Genomic DNA, 18309 nt, shown 5'->3' with positions numbered 1-18309 from the left:
GCGCAGTCTATAACCGATTACATTTTTATCTACAAATCACTTGTGTAAGAGCCATTTGCAAGTTGCTTAAGTTATATAAATGTTTTACTAAATACTAGTGCATAACCAATGGGAGGTTCCTATAACCCCCATAAGTTGAATTGAACTGGTATATTCTAACTATTTCTAGCTTCTCTGACTAAACATTATTCTCAGTTAGTGATCAGCCTTGCCATGTGTAAGGTGTTGAGGGCACACGGTTTTAAACCGTGCCTTGCGCTCCTTGTGTGCCAAGCAAAATGAAAGACAAAGCACTTAATTGTAAGTGCTGTGCCATATGTTTAAAGCATACAGAATCTTTAAGTATAGAAATAACTACATTTTACAAGAAAAGCTAAGTTTAGAGAAGATACTTTTTTTTTCTAATTTTTTTGCCTTTTATTCTACGTGTGTAACAACGTTTTTCTTTATTCTTGTGTGGATTGTTTGCTTTGAATTTTCACTAAATATTTTAAGACAAACTTTTGAACTGAGAGATTTCTTTCGGCACGCGTTTTTCCCATGCGGCTACAACTTGCCTCTCGCTGTCTTAATGCGTCCTTACTATATCATAGATTTTCAACACTTAACACGCATCTTCTAGGCCTGCATTCTGCATTTTTAACATTTTCCATTTATTGAACACATTTCGACAACTTTGAATGAATTTATTGAAATCAATGTAAAGTTGGCTCCTGATCCTGCTTTTGCATAGATAACTATCAAAGCATTCATCAGGAATTTCGCTGGTGCTTTATCTACCGACTGCTCTTTTAAGTCCTTTTCCTTAATAGCGTACACCCAACATGAATCCTGTAAATCTCAGGTCAGGGCTGAGCTCAGTGACTTCCTGTTAAAGACGGTGGAATTTCAAATTCATCATACTCATAACTAAATATTATTTATCAGAAGCCAGGCCAGGTAAAGTGTTAGGCTTGAGACGCCGCAAATGCGACGCTGTTTCCCCCAGTGGTACACATGAACTTTACATCAAGCACATTTTCTACCAATTTGTCTGAAATTATTAAGCACTTTGCTGAATTTTACTCCAAACCTTTTACTGTTGATTCTCCGTCTCCTAAAACAACAAGACAAAATGTTTTCCGTGCCTCTGTGCAACTTCAAAAACTCTCTCAGAATGATGCCAATTTCCTAAATTTGTACATCACTTTAGAAAAAAATGAAGCAGGCTATATCACCTCTTGCCAAAGGTAAAACTCCAGGTCCTGTTGGCATTCAGCCCAAATCAACTTTAACCTTTTGGACACAGCTCATGCAGCTGTTACGTCACCTCTTTTCATTTACTTTAATAAAATCTTATCTTCACTGCAATGTAAACTCTGCCATTACCTTATGGTTTCTGAAACCTGCCAAAGTTTTGAGAGATTGTTCCACTTATAGGCCACAACAACTTGATCACAAAAGCACCAGACAAAGTTATGGTAACCTGTCTGCAAACTATTTAACACACACTTTTTCATCGAGATGAGACTGACTTCATGTGCTCTCACCCATTACACACTATTAATAAGGATCACTGTCAAGCTATACCTACCTGAACTGCTGTTTTCACTGAATGCTGAGGTGGTCATTAACAGATTGAACTGTCATTAGCTAGTTTTCCAAAAGATGCGCTTTGGTAACCCATTCATTAATATGATTAAGACGTTGTACTCGACCCCCAGTGCATCAGCTCTTTCTATCTTGGACCTACTGTATCTCAATCCTTCTGTACTTGCTGGGGAGTGAAGTAAGAGTATCCCCCATCTTCTAGGCTCTTTATTCTTCCCCTAGAGTTACTTGTGGCATTCTCACATAACTCCATGTTGTTTTCTCCTATAATGGTTAATGATATACCTCATTAAATATCTATAAATACCAATGATATTTTTTTACTTTTTAGTGGCGATTTGTTGCGACAGAATTTGAAATGAGCAGTACATGCAAGAAAAGCCACAAACATCTTGGAAATGAAGGAATGTTGCATGGAAGAGCAGTCAACAATTTCACAAAGTCAATGCCAAAGACCGGGGGGGAGTCAACGCAAAATGCCTACAAGAGGACATTTCTGCTGAAGGGGTTAATACCAGCTTCTGATGCCAAGGCTGGACTTACTTTTTCCCCAGTAAACCATTACATCTGCTGAAGTTTTTGTTGAATAAATGGTTGAAAAGGCAAATTGACTTTGTGTATTTATTTGGTCATATCAGCTTGATCGGTAGGCACTGTTTGGATGAAGATCTATGGCAGGGGCCCTCGAACACAGTCCTGGAGGGCCGCAGTGGCTGCAGGTTTTCGTTCTAACAAGTCAAGTTGGGGAGCATGCACTGGTACAGTGCATTGCCGCAACCACTACACTACAAAACAACTCGGGATCCCAGTTGGCAACCCCCCCCTTTATCTGCCGCAGCCAGGTGTGTTACATGTACGACCACTTGGCCTGGTCCAGCCACTTGGATCCCCAACAATGAGTATCTTACGAGCTGGATCACCCTCAGAAAAACATGGCACATGGCCGTAGCACCGTAACTGACGCTCCCTCACAATCCAAGTAATGTGCCTTATTAGGGACTTCATGAGCAACCAGCTCATTTGACACAAAGTCAAACCAACTGTACCCAAGGAGTTTCCGGAGAGACACAGTACCGAAGGAGTCCAGTCTTCGTCTCTGGATAGCGTCCATGTCTCACAACCATATAGCAAGACAGGAAGCACCAGGACTCTAAAGACTTGGACCTTTGTCCTTGTCATAGATATCGGGAGCGCCACACACCCCTTTCCAGTGACCTCATGACACCCCATGCTCTCCCAATCCATCTACTGTCTTCATAGGAAGAGTCACCAAAGACATGAATGTCACTGCTGAGTTAAGTAAACCTCTCAACAAGGTCGACACTCTCTCCGCAAACAGACACACTGCTGATGACTGTGCCCAAGAGGTCATTAAAGGACTGGATGTTGGTTTTTATCAGGACCATCGCAAGCCCAGACACTCTGACTCCTCGCTAAGTCTATTGAGCGCCCCGATCAGAACCTCCATTGACACTACAAAGATCACAGCATCGTCAGCAAAGTCAAGATCCGTGAATCTTTCTTCACCAACAGATGCCCCACAGACGCTGGACCCCACAACCTTGCCCAACACCCAGCTCATACAAACATTGAACAGAGTAGGAGCAAGAACCCGGTTCTTGTTCTAACCCAGTTACTTAATTTGAAAACAATTATTGCAGATAATTTAATTTCATGGCTTGTTAGTGCTTTAACTCTGCTATGTCAGCTCATTCTCATATCCTGGATTTTCTTCCCCTTTCTAAGGACCTCATCCAAGTGATTTGAAGGCTAAAATGGAGGAGTAGTTCTCAGTTCTTCCCTTTTTTTCTCTTAACTTTCCTTCCAAGTATTTAATAAAACCCTATAGTGCATGATAAACACACATAGGTGTAAATGGTAACAAGCTAAATGGAGAACTGCTGGTCTCTTTTGTCATTTGCATCTTATTGCTAATTAGGAGCAATTACCTTTCGCCAAGCACTAATCACTGTCTTTCCAAAACAAAATAAGGACTTATTACAATGTGCATCATACAGACCAATTTCACTTCTGAATAACGACGTTAAAATACTCTCTAAAATCATAGCTAGAAGGATGGAGAAAGTGCTCCCTCATAATATCACAAGACCAAACTGGATTTATTAGGGGCCGACACTTATCTTCAAATCTTCGACGCCTGTTTAATGTAATATACTCACCAACTAAATCAAACACCCCAGAAATATTATTATCATTGGATGCAGAAAAAGCATTCGACATGATTGAATGGAAATACCTTTTACTATTTTGGAGAAGTTTGGGTTTGGCCCAACATTTGTGCATGGATTAAATTACTGTATACTAACCCAGAAGCTTCAGTTTGCATCAATAACATTTGCTCAGACTACTTTAAACTAGAACGTGGCACAAGACAAGGATGCCCTTTGTCACCACTGCTGTTTGCAATTGCCATTGAACCACTGGCAATACATTGTCGAAATACTGATCAGATAAAGGGGATTAGCAGAGAAGGACTGGAACAGAAAATCTCATTATATGCAGATGACATGGTACTGTATATATCGGACCCAGAAAATTCTGTGCCTGCAGTCTTAGCAGCACTCACAGAATTTCAAAAGCTCTCTGGTCTCAGAATTAATCTGAATAAAAGTGTACTCTTTCCGGTGAATTCTCAAGCATATAATATTAGATTAGACACCCTTCCTTTTATCATTGCAGAACAGTTTAAATACCTCGGGGTAAACATCACAAGTAAACATAAAGCTCTTTATCAACAAAATTTCGTCTGTATGGAAAAAATTAAACAAGACTTGCATAGATGGTCAACCCTTCATCTCACACTAGCTGGAAGAATTAACACTGTTAAGATGAATATTCTTCCTAAGCTCCTTTTTATTTCAAAACATACCAATATACATTAATAAATCGTTCTTTAAGCAATTAGATTCAACAATAACCTCATTTATTTGGAATTCTAAACATCCACGCATCAAAAGCGACCCTACAAAGACAAAAGGCAGAAGGCGGCATGGCTCTACCTAACTTCCAGTTTTATTACTGGGCGCAAATATACAGTCGATAAGAACCTGGACACAAATAGAAGAACATACACAGGCATGGACCGCAATAGAAGCAAAATCCTGCAGTACTTCTTTGTATTCCTTGCTTTGTGCTCCAATAAACACACGTTATCGGCAATACACTAATAACCCAATTGTGCTCCACTCACTTAGAATCTGGAACCAATGTAGAAAGCATTTTAAGACGGAGAAGCTTCTTTCTGTGGCACCCTGCAAAAGAACCACCTCTTTCAACCCTCACAAACATATGCAGTTTTAATATCTGGAAAAATTTGGAATTAACTTGCTTAGAGATCTTTATATAGACAACGCCTTTGCATCCTATGAACAATTACATTCCAAATTTAACATTCCAGCTACAAATTTCTTTCACTATCTTCAAATCAGGAACTTTGTTAAACAGAACCTTCCAGATTTTCCTCATCTTGCACCCTCATCCACGCTGGAAAAATTATTGCTCAATTTCAAGGAGTTAGACTCCATCTCTACAATATATAAAATCCTTTTACAATCCCTTCCTTTCAAAGATCCAAGAGGACACTGGGAAAATGACCTCTCAATTAATATATCAGAAAAGGAGTGGAAAGTAGCAATGCAGAGAATTCACTCAAGCTCCATATGCAAAGCATACAATTATACAACTCAAAATTATATATCGAGCACATCTGTCTCGACTAAAACTCTCCAAAATGTTTCCAGGGCAAGATCCAACCTGCTAACGTTGCAACCAAGCCCCAGCCTCACTAGGTCACATGTTCTGGGCCTGCACCAAATTAACATTATTCTGGACAAAAATTTTTAATTACCTCTCAGACAGTCTTGGACTCACAATCCCTCCTAACCCATTAACAGCTGTGTTTGGGGTTCTTCCAGAGGGTCTTAAAGTGGAGAAAGACAAAAAAAAATCAAGAATACAACTGTTTAAGACTAAAATAAGCAATAAGGGTTCAAAATCTTAATGAGTGTGACAACTAAAATGAAGCAGAAGTGTTACTTGAGCAATAAGTGATTCTTATTAAGCAATTGGGTTGGAGCAAAAACCTGCAGCCACTGCGGCCCATGAAAATAAGCATTATATCCTGGTGCACGTTAAAATAGTAAGGGTTACAGTTAGTCTTAGACCATGAAGGTGTTAATTAAGAAAGACCACCATTGATTTTAGCATAAAAGATTGGCCTGCTTGCTCTTTAACTTGCTTTGTTTTGAATTTCTGCAAATAAAGGACTTTGTGTTCTTTGAAGGAGGTGAGCTGAAGAGCAGCGAGATTTTGCTTTAGAAATGCAGGTACTGGGTCTTCTGCCTGACATGACAGATAAACAAGTCTCCCTAAGCATTCAAGGCTTAGTTATATGAACACTTTTGTCAAGCTTTCATATTACTGTGTACACCTAGAGATTAAAGGTGCATTATGCCTGTGCCTCTTTATGAATAATAATAAAGCATCAGAAGAGCATATTAAACCAGTTTTAAATTATATAAGAATTAATTGTTAAAGACCTGAACTTTTATTTCAAGTAGTGAAGAGGCACCACATCAAGCTGTCTGCAGCTTAGCCCTTATCAGTGAAGCTGTGCGCTGCCGCCTAACTGGCACAGATAGATAGATAGATAGATAGATAGATAGATAGATAGATAGATAGATAGATGGATGGAGGGATAAGGATAGGATAGGATTAATAAAGTATCTATCTATCTAAGGGTAAAGAGATGCTAGTGCAACAAATAAACATTAACTGAACTATTAATTAAGCAGACCAGTTTTCACAGGTAGGTTCTAATGAGTTCAAAGTAGTGGTGAGAACTAATTAACCAAAGGGGCTCAGTCTTTAATAGCTCAGGATTAGGGAGGAGTGATTAGGGGACACTCACCTCCAGGGGGCAAATACATCATTCAAGCCAAAGGGACTTTAATGAAGAAACAGACAGTGAAGGGTAAATTGTTATGAGAAAGTCTGCACCAACTGGAGATTTGTATGAAAAAAGGTGCTGAACGAAGTCATTATCATGCGAAACCCTGTAAAGCAGATGATGGGAAATTGTGTGAAAAAGGGATATTTTGTGATCTGAAAATCATGGAATGCTCGGGTCTCAATTCATCTGAACTGGGACCGTGTGAGCATCGCGTAATTTAGCCTAATTTTGCTGCCTGTCCTGAGACTCCGAGTGTCTTTTTTAGGGCTGAGGGTGCCCGTGCTGCCTAATCGGCTTCAACACAACATGAACGGCGAAGTAGAGAGGTGTGATTAGAACAATCTAGAAGAACAGGCCATTCTGCCCATCAAAGCTCGCCATTTCTACCCACTTAATTCCTCCAAAATGACATCTATTTTTGAAAGTCCCCAAGTGTCTGGTTCTCTGTGTAAAGGTTTGTACAAATTTACCCTTAACATGTTACCAACTGTGACCCCTTGATAAGAGGTCTGTGGCAAAGCAAGATTTTAAAATAAATAATCAAGTCCCAGAGCATGCAGGTGCCACTCCAAGGCTGATGCGATTGCAAACAGGTCAGTCAGGTGCCTCATTCACACCTCGGAGTGGGTGTAGGAGAGCACCTGCACCCAATCAGGGCTATACAGGGAGACTGGATGGCAGAGAGTGGAGATCACAAAACAGAAAATCATTTGAGAATGAAAAATAAGAAAACAAAAAAACAAGACATGAAGGTTAAATGAAAGGAAAAGGGAGGAAGGGAAGGGCAGAAATTGGATGGAGCTGGCACAATATGAGAGGTGAAGCAGGCAGATGGGAAGGTTTGCCCAGCGAGTACAGCGTGTGGCCAGACACTAAGGCATGGGGCAGAAAGGCTGTTCTTGCTGAGCACTCTTCACTGCAGGAGTGACCAAGTGCTCTGGGAGGCACCCACAGAAGCCCAACAGACTGTGTAGTGGAGGGAGCAAGGAGCAAAGCTTGGCACAGCACGCTGTGAGTCCAAACAGACTGGCACCAGGGACCCAAGTTGGATTAAGGGTTGTCTGCACTGCTGGTGGACTTCTCATGCTAGGAATCTATAAAGGTAAGCCAAGGAGACATTGGATTTTAAAGACAAGCACCGAGGCTCATGGTTTTTAAAACACGATGTTTGTCCTTGATACTAACCTTGTTTTAAGGGAAGTATTTATTTGGACATTTTAGCCTCCACTTCACTTTTATGGATTATTTGTTTATTGAAGACTTATTGAACTGCACTTGTTTTTGAATACTTTTCTCTATTTTTAATAAAAGCACTGTACATTTTACACAAACCCTGTGTGTGTCCTCATTTGCCTGGCTCATCTCGGTTTACGACTATCGATGGTTCCTGGTTTGAGAGGCTCCAAGAAGCGGCCAGTGAGCGGGGAGCCAACTTAGACTGTCGCAACAGGAACGGAGATAAATAGAGAAGGTCTTTGAAAAATTGAGGAGTAAAGATAGGAAGAAGACAGAATATGTGAGGTTTGAAAATGATCAGGATTCAGAGGTTAGCCTGCAAGGAGGGACATTGAACATAGTGGTTAAGTATAAATATGTAGAATTTGAGGTACTCCAAGATGGAGAATTAGATGTAACGATAACCCACAGAGTGCAGTGCGGATGGAACAATTGGAAGAAGGTATCAGGAGTACTGTGTGATTGAAGAATTAAGGTGAAGGTTAAAGGTGAGGTTTTTAAGACAGTGATAAGTCCAGCAATGGCATATGGAGCCGAGACCTGGGGAGTAAAGGGAGTATGTGAGAAGTTGGATGTGGCAGATTGTGGAGATGGATGTGTGGAGTTAACAAGAAGGAAAGAATAAGAAATGAGAGAATCAGAGGTACAACAAAAATAGAAGAGCTATCTCAGAAAGTTCAGGAAAATAGGTAGAAGTAGTATGGACATGTGATTAGCAGAGACAATGAAGATGTGGGCAAAAGAGTGACGGGAATGGAAGTCCAGGGAGGTGGATGGAGGCCAAAGAACGAGGTAGATGAATAAAGTGAAAGAAGAAGATCTGAAGGAAAAGGGCTTGACTAATTTCTGTATGAATTCCTCCTGAAACTCTTGTCTGACCTTCAGCTACATCACAGTAACAGATAAACACAATTAACTTAAAATTCATAATGCACAAACAATTGGACTGCTGAGGTTGAACACGTCATTCAAACATGTAAAACCTAATTTGTGACCCTCTATGGTAATAAGCTCTCCAGAAGCGCATTGGGTCAAAAGTTTAACCAATAGGATGAGACAGGAGGTGAGGCTTGGAGGTCCACAATCCAATAAAAAAGCCCACAAATCTTAGGAACTGGCAGTCACCTCCTCTCATAAAATATCACAGGACTTAAACAGAAGAACTGGAGAAATGCATAAAACCCTAAGAGTCCATTGATCTATAGAAAGAGAAGCCATCTACAAATGGAGGACATTCACTGCTGCAATGGGTGTCATTCAAAGAGCGGTGGAAAATGACCCTGGGGGGAAGAGCAAACAACCTTCAGATATTTCTTGAACTCGACAGTGTCTCTGTCCATATGTCCACTAGAAGGGAAAACACAAGAATAGTTCTCATGGAAGGATAAACTTAAGGCACACTGTTCCCTAAACAAACATCTCAGCACATCTCAAGATTTCAAAAGACCACCCGGATGTTCCACAACAGATAATGCTCTGTAAATGAATGAAATTTGGCAGAAATGTATGACACTTGGGTCATGGTGGAGGAGGAGTCATGGCTTTGGGTCACTTTGCTTCCTCAGGGACCGGACAGCTTACTTTCATCAAGGGAACATTGAATATAAATATAACAGCAGAATAGAAACATAGAGAAGCTGGGTAATGAAATCAGACAATGAAACAAAACAAAGGAAGCAACCAACAACAGAAAGCCTTAAATGGAAGGAAGCAGATATTCGGAATGGTCAGAGTCCAGAACTCAACAAAAATGGAGATGCTGTGGGCTGCCCTGAACACAATTCATCAAGAAAGGAGTCCCAGAAATACTGAGGAACTGAAAAAGTTTGAGAAGTTGGAATAGCGGCTCAGTCGCTACAGGGAAAGTTTGATGGAAGTCACCGAAGTCAAAATGAAGGTCAACCATCTAGTAAAGACGGGGGGAGGAAAGACGGTTGTCACACAATGGACTTTGAATGTTTACAACAACGTAAACAGAATTGACAAGAAGAAGAAGTCTAATTGGCTTTGTATTTTCAATGTAAGACAATTATGTTTGTCTGCTCTTGGGATTGAGCAGAAGATCAGACCACGTTGTTAGGAGGAATTAATGCAGAAATGCAAGTAATTCAAAAGGGTTGACAAACTTTTCTTCCACCTGTAGTGGCACAGTTCTACTGGCACAGAACATTTGAAGAAAGTCACAACTTCACTGCATGACCATGCATCTAATAAAAAGCACTAGATCACCTGCTCAGGTCCCCACACTTAACACTAAAACTTACACACATTCTTATTTTACACTTACTTTTATCAGACTTATTTGTAGTTGGTTGCTGATCTTCCTCAGTTTTAACAGATGAATTTTCCTCCGTCCCATTCGTGACAGATTGTAACGATTCAGACTTTACGCGGATTGATGAACACTGTCTGCTTTGAGAAGAGATGAACTCAGCCATCGCTCCATCTTGAAAGTCATCTTCTTTGACTCTCTTCACACTTTCATTTGTGTGTAACTCAATGCTGACAGACTTCTCTTCAGCCTCGTCTTTAATGTTCACTGATCCCAGTTCACTCTCCTCACCTTTAATGTCCAGACTCTCCTGTTTAGGGTGGTCAACCTCCCATTTGCAGTCCTCCTCCTTAACATTTGCAGTCTGTTTCTCCATGATACTTGTGTCAGCCTCACACATCTCTTCTTTTACACTGATCCAGACTTCACAGCAAATGACACCTTTTAATTTTTATCTGTGGAAAGAGCAAAATTTATTTCCATAAAACCTTCAGGACCTTCAACAGCAGAATGTCATAGGGCTGTTTCAAAGTTTATTGTTAACCCTAGAATCACTGAAGCCTACGAAAAAAATCATAATCCCGAGCCACCTTAAATCCCTTCGCACCTCTCCGTCAGCATCTTTTGTTTAGTAAATATGTCGATCAGCACAAGCAGCCTGCTATTCCATCCCCTGTGACGGAGCGCAAGTCTCTTTATCTGGGAGTGAGGTGCCTGGAGTTGTGCAGTGTAAATAATACAGTATATCGTTATTTGGAATACATAAATTTCATGTGTGTTTCGTGCCTACAATGATCTGTGCAAGTGTAGAAAGACAGGAAATACAAGGCAAGAAATGCTGAACACACACCTAAAATAGAAACTTTTTCCATGTTATACCAATAATGACGTGAAGTGTATAATGTGTGAAGACTTTCGTCCAAATATCAAATAAACATGCGCTTCTATTCTAAAAAAAATAATTCAATTTACATGTTGTCGTCAATGAGTTAAAAGCCCAAGCTCAAATGTCAATAGATAGAAGTCATCTATTAACATCTTGGATGGTGCAGAGGTAGGAACTGCTTCCTTATGACCCAAAGGTTCCAGAATCAGAGGTACATTTGATGGAACTGCTTCCTTAAACATGACCCAAAGGTAATAACTTTTGAATGCTTCAACCCACAGATATCAATAAGGGCTCTACTGAAAGCTTACACCTAAAGGAATCTATATCTACACACAGTTCCAGAATCGAGTCCAGGCACTCTGCGTTTTGAGTAGTGAGCTGCTGCATCTATTATTACTATACGCTTATACTTTAAAAACATACATTTGATGAGTCTACAAGTTAGTATGGCAACCATTGGCATGGTCACAGTGTCCAATCAAACTGGTAGATTCTACCAGGGTTTGGAGTTTTACGTCATCCTTCAGGCCCCTAGGCCAGGATCTCTAGGTGGGGCCCTTCACCTAGGGTTAAGGAAAGCTAGTCTCGTGATACCCAAATAGGATTTAAAATAAAATCAATACTGCTCGGAAATATTGATGTTTGACTTACAGGGGTTCAAATGATCTTAAAAAACATAAGAAGTATTATTCACATTTATTGAATATCTTTATAAAGTAAAGATCCCAATGAAAAACTTACAATAATATCAAAAATTATTGCAAAATATGTTTTCTAGTTTTCTTTAACTCAAAATTTTCAGTGACCTCACTAAAATCAACATGTTTAGCTAAATCATTTTCGACACACAGAATTGCTAGATGATTAAGTCATTTTTAACTTGTGGTACTTATTTCGATTTGTAGAACATTTATTTTTAATAATTAATTTTAAAATGTATTTGATATTTTAGTAATATTTTTACCATTAACATTTAGATATCTGTAGTTTTGATTGTTTTACCCTGTGTTGGCTGGGATCACACATGTTATATTGCATTTAAAATATCACACATGTTATATTGCAAAAATTTCGCACTGGAGAGCAAATAAAAACACATTTAAAAATGAGCATGTACATTGTATATTGCTATGTTCGATTTTGCAATTCAACCAACACCCTGTATATATGAGAATAAAGAAGGGTAAATCAACTTTTTAAAAATACATGTAGAATTTGAATATTCGTGGAAATGAATTACTTGCAAAGTTTTTAAATTACACACATAACTATATAAAAGTATTTAATAAGTACTTACTTCCAAGCATGTAGCGGGTAGCGAAATCAGCTGAGTCTGAATTTCTTGATAACAGACTAACAAATCCTCAATGGATCTGTGCAGCTAAGCAAACTCAATGATTTTTTATAAATTATAATTTATCTGCAAAAGTTGACTACTCATACAAATTAAATAATATTACTTGTTTCTTGTTTTGCCTTTAAAAGAATTAGAACAGGCTTCTTATAAACTAATTGTGAATATAAATAGAATTGTTTGCGTTTTTAGCTTTAAATGTAGGTATACAATTTAGGTGAAGATCTGTACGGTTCTATGACGCTTAGTTTTTCATGTACTCCGGCATTTTTGATATAATTTTCTAATGTAGGGTTTCCTATAGGAAATTTTCCGACTAAAATAATGGCGGTTGCCGCAGGCCTCAATTTGAAAACAGCAGCAATTTTGAAAAAAATCGAAATTTTAACTTTAACTCTTTATATCTGCAGAAATAAGTGACGTACATGTTTAATTTTTTGTGTAATATTTCTTATTTAATTGTGTTTAAAACCATGTATAATTTGCTTAAGTTTATTGTTTATGATATTTATAAATAAAGAATATATAAAACTATAGGACACCAAACCAGCAATTAATAGGAAAATTATCGACCAGTGGAGAGGTCTACGTTTTATTTGGATTCGTAAAATGTCAAAGCAAGAAAGTTGTAGAAAAATGTGTGTAGAATTTTTTTTATCTGAAACTTTTTTGATATTGTTTTTAGTTTTCAAAATATTTTATTCTGAAGTTGACACTCAACACTGTAGGATCAATTCTTGCTTTCTGTTCATACGTTTTATTTGTGCATAATATCTACTCATCCTGCGCCGGACCCCTGTGATCCCGGGTCCCCTGGCTAGAGCCCTTTTAGCCCCCACCTGGTATGGTAACACCAGGTGTAAATTGTAGCTACTTGTAAAACTTAGCGATTTTTTAAAATTATTATTTAGTTAATTTAGTTTTATTCTCTCAGTCATGTTAACGTGGCACAACAAACTTGCCTCTGCCTCTCCCTCTCTGAGTTGATGACATTTATCGCTTTCTTTTCACAAGAACAGGGATGACTATAGTTGGTGCTGTGCTTGATACCTTCTCAAAACTATCCGTTGTATTGGCAATCAAAGATATGGTGACGGCTATCAGACTATCGTGCGGCATTTGCACTTTGACAACAAAGTCACCCGTGCACGACAGATTTGCTGTGATTTCGTACATCCAGCAATGTTTTATTGAGAATTGTGTTTTGAGTTACAACCCTGGGCAAAGACTTTCCGCGTCTGTGGTCATAAAGCTTATGTAGCAGTTTCTGGACAAAGGCAGAACCATAACAATAGACAGCTTCTCTACAGTGCTTTCGCTGGCTTAATAGACTGCTGCACCACAACACAACTGTGCTTGGCACCATAAGTAAATTGGGACGTGTACCTGCTGCTAAAGTCACTTCAGTGCACGAGCATCTCTCCACGCTAGTGTTTAGACCTGGCAGTGCCATGGTCATTTGACCCTAATGGTTTAATTACCTCTATACCGATTATTACGGAGTAATGCTTTAACACAGTTTATCAACAAGAGGGGGCCCAGTCGTGAGCTGTCGACGCTGGGTGCGCGAATGGTTCCCCTTTGCGCTTAAAAGCGTTATGTCACCAACAAAGCACCAATTTCCATCATCCCGACAATGTGCTCGCTTCAACCTGTCAACCCGGGGAAGTGCTCAGACATTTAAGCTCGTTTCGCTCCGCTCCGTTCTGACATTCGTTTCACTGCCCCAGCTGTGACGTTCACACTCGCGCGTTCACGTTACCGACGGACAGGTGGACTCCGACACGGAGCATGCGCAAAATCAAAACAAGAAACGGCGCGCAGATGAGAATGTGCACAAAAATAGACAACTACGACTTCATCACGCGTCTGCACATAACCGAAAGGGACCCTGCTGTATTCCGCGGGGATCCGATATTCTCATCACTCCTTAATTCGTGGAGAAACAAACTGATAAATCAATGTTCACATGCTGTGTTTACGTCTTTGGGGTGTCTTTAAAAGAAAATCAGACTTAATTTATGTTAGGGGAGACGCAGAAATGACCGGCGAGGAGTCGTCAGTGCACAGAACAGTCCATCGAGAACAGCGCTAAATCTCCCAACACTATGGAAACCACGAGGAGTTCCGCGTGCTGCTCGGGCACTATCTGCCAATGGTGAGCCACGTTTACTCTGTCTGTTATACTTAGATAAATAAGTAGATACCTTTTTCGTTTCTCCATAAACTGCTGTCAACCTCATAAATGCGTTGCACTCGTAGCCCTCTGCCTTCCAGTTTAGCGCCGGCCTGCAGCGTGGCTTCAGTTTCCGTCACCCCCAGATGACGTCACGTGAAACGCCCCTAGATGTACACGTGACGATTTCCTAAAATGCTGAATGCGGAGTTAAAGAGCACATTCAAAGGCTCCAGGGGAAAGCGGTTTCGCTACCGTGAAATATTGCTTGCCTCTTTTGAAAGGAAAACAGCTTTCAAAGTAGTGCCTTCACAACCAGCGATGTTAAATATGAATAAAGATACGCGAAAATGAACATCAAATTTGAACGAGAAGCTGCCACAACGCGAACAAAGTAAACGTATTGATTAACAAAGTGCAACAGCAGCACATCCCCTGACACGATAGCAGACTGAACTATTTCAACGAGTCAGAGATAAAAGCAATAATATCGAAATGCTAAAGATGGACAAAAAATAATAAATAACACAAACGTGCCCTTGGTCCTGTAGTCTGATGTCTCCCTCTGCTGATTAATTCTTGTTGTAAGCAAATTACTGATACTCAGCGCGTCACAATATGTTCTGGGTATTTAAAGCACATTGCACTCCTGAAAATAGCCTGTTTTTAAAATATATAATAGTTTATTTGTCCCCAAGGGGAAATTACAATTTGACAGAATCTCCTCCACCTGGCTGTGTTTCCTAAACAACGTGTACCCGTCTATGTTCTCCGCTTTTATTAATCGAGGTTTCTGTTATTCCTATTGTATCAAAGTTATGTTCAGCCACAGATCATACCAACAATTTCATTTTATTCTTAATACCCGTAGCATTACGAAAAGTGATTTTTTATTAACTATTTATTCTGTGTGAGAGGGAAGTCTGGGCATCTCTGCTCAAGCTGCTGCACCCGCGACCCGATCTCGGATAAGCGGAAGAGGATGGATGGATGGATGGATATTTATTCTGTTATGACAGTTTCACTATGGTTCTTTGTCTTTTAATATACAGACAATGAAATAGTAAATGCTTTGAACCGGCACTTTATTGAAGTTTGCACTCGTGAAGAACCTGATAACCTCTTAGTGGTAAAATGACTACTAAAGAGGTACTTAGTGATCATTTGTATGAAAATGTGCTATAGAAATGAATGGGCTCTTGTTCAGAAAGCGGATGCCAAAACGCCACTTGTCTATATTACTAACCGAAGGTTGTATGCACGGTTGCCAGACGCCAGAAGCAAGCCGTGCCGAAAGCGCACGCGCACGCGCACAGCGCCTCAGCGCTCCAGAGTCAAACCCAGCGGCTTCCCAGAGTCAGTAGGTGGCGCCCAAATAACACAACACAACCTGCAAACTAAACTTGAGGTAAAGCGTGCACGCCAATAACATGCCATGGTGACATATTTAAACTTGAAGTAGTGCTGGCTACTGACAGTGCCAGCAGTCAGCTACTCCACAGTGCCAGTAGTCAGTGTTCTCCACTCCAAAGTGCCAGCAGCTACTCTACTACACAGTGCCAACAGTCAGTGAGCCCTAATCCACTGTGCCAACAGTCAGTGTGGCTTATTTGAATAGAATAGATTTGAATTAGGGTAATTCAGTGTTAAAAGTAAGTTCAATTATGCAGATGAAGATGAAAACGGCAAGCAGATAATGCGAGTAGCAAAGTGATGGAAGAAATGAGGTGGCAATGCTGGGTGTTGTGCCTCCATGACTCTGAAGGAACTGGCACAAGTGACACAAATATTTACACAGAAAATATGAAGCACATTACTGAAGATGGAGTCTGATGTGTTTTCTTATTCATTGAGCATTGGTCTTTAATTTATTGATTGTTTTATTTATTATGTGTAATGATCAGAGTGTGCAGTTCTGCAGTTTAAACAGAATTAGGTAAAGAAAGTCAGAACTGACCCCAGGGCCAGCTATAGCCACATGTCGAGAAAACTAACTGGACTTTTATTGTAGGGGAGCCCTAAATATGGAGATGGATGAGTGTCAGGTCTGCTGCTGGCATTTCATTCTTACTGACATGTTCATCATACACAATGTAACTGAATTTGAAGCTATTTTCATCAATATATGCAGTCAGAATGAAGGCAAAATGTTCATTTGCTTCAGTACATGTGACAATAAAGACCCCTTAAATCTATAAACTGACCCTCTGGGTGCCATTGATGGCATGCCTCTGTTTTGATTGTAAATTGTAATACTTTCATAACATTCTTTTATATGTGTTATAAGTTAACAGTTTACAAGTATTGCATTATTTACATTTTAGTATTAATGACTAACAAACCAAGATAGTGTGCACAGCTAATCAGCAGCTCTAGTAAGGGTGTGCCACACTAAAATTGTGAGGCTTCAGTCATTGATTCATGGGGCATCTCTTATAGTAGCAGGCAGACCATTCCACCTTTTTGGGGCTCGGTAACTAAAAGCTCAACCTTCAACTATTATTTTATTAATCCTTGGAAGTAGGATGACCTCCTGAGATCTTGATATGCTCTCAGGTTTGTAAGTATTGCGAAGCTGAGAAAGTTTAAACAGGGCCTTGGCCATTTAAGGCTTCATAAGTTAAAAGGAGGATTTTGAAATCTGCCCTAAACTCAACTGGGAGCCAGTGTATGGATTGAAGAACGGGGGTTAGATCATATTTTCTGGTTCTTGTAATCATTTATGCAGCAGAGTTTTGATCTAGACTTGTATAAAGAATGGATGGTGCAGTGGTAGTGCTGCTGCCTCACAGTAAGGAGACCAGGGTTCATGTCTTGGGTCCTCCCTACACGGAGTTGACACGTTCTGCCCTTGTTTGTATAGGTTTGCTCCAGTATCCTCCGATAGTCCAAAGAAATTCAGGTTAAGTGGATTTGGCCCTAGTGTGCGGTTGGTGTGTGTGTTTGCCTTGTGATGGATTGGCAACCTGTCCAAGGTTTGCTCCTGCCTTGCATCCCATGCCAGCTCTTCAGCACAAAAATGACTGCGCAAAGAACAATCTGAACAGCCACATTGTAGTCATCAATCCTACTAGAAATAAACACAGGAATTAATTTCTTTGTGTCCTGCATATGTAGAACACACCTTCATTTCACATCATTTTTAAGATGGAAAAATCATATTTGGGACAATTTGCATTTTAAATGACATGCTATTGTCAAAGATAAGGCCGAGATTGTATGCTGATTCAGTAAAACTAATGGTGATCCCAAATGAGTTAGATAATGACAAAATATTATTATCTCAATAATTAACATCTCTGCTTCATCTGTGGTCACAGACAAGTTGCTCTCATCCATCCACTCCCTTAACTCACTTGCTCATCTAATTAAGGGCAACACTGGAGAAAAGTAATTTGGTCTAAAATACTCACTCGACTAGCATGAGTACAACATCCAGCACTGCCACCTAATGTCTTCATTCACTCTACTGGGTCCTCGTCATTATGCGTTTTCAGTTTTCATCCTCTTCTTCTTCTCCACTGACACTCTCCTCCACTATAATTGGATTCATTAAGATTGGACAAGGGATGAATCTAAAGATTAATCAATGATGCCCTTCTTTCCCTATCATATCCTACACTTTAATCGGATGTTCTCAAATCGAACCTGATGGACTCCGTTAAGTGATAGATGAGTTTGTCTTATGATGGCCTGATGTCAGTAGCCAGTTCTGGACATGACAGAAGACGTTTACATAATCGCCCCAGCTCCACACAACTCTAAAATTTAGATAGCAAATAGAAGGAAAATTTAAGTTTTTTTCAAATGTGGCAATGGA

The 18309-nt window shown here is 39.8% G+C and overlaps 1 protein-coding gene across 1 annotated transcript in view; it reads right to left on the bottom strand.

The window, feature by feature from the left end:
- LOC120534707 (zinc finger protein 91-like) overlaps window positions 1-14619 on the bottom strand; it is a 143839-nt gene extending 129220 nt beyond the window's left edge. Inside the window, exons 1-2 of the mRNA XM_039762293.1 lie at window positions 14521-14619; window positions 10086-10525 (exon numbers count right to left, since the gene is read on the bottom strand). Of these exons, the coding sequence (XP_039618227.1) occupies window positions 10086-10470 (385 nt within the window). The 5' untranslated portion in view covers window positions 10471-10525; window positions 14521-14619. The remainder of the gene's footprint in view (window positions 1-10085; window positions 10526-14520) is intronic.
- Between the last annotated feature and the right edge of the window lie 3690 nt (window positions 14620-18309).

This window comes from Polypterus senegalus, chromosome 8 (assembly GCF_016835505.1).
Source record: "Polypterus senegalus isolate Bchr_013 chromosome 8, ASM1683550v1, whole genome shotgun sequence".
Lineage (NCBI taxonomy): Eukaryota > Metazoa > Chordata > Cladistia > Polypteriformes > Polypteridae > Polypterus > Polypterus senegalus.
This window is presented reverse-complemented; position numbering and strand designations above follow the sequence as displayed.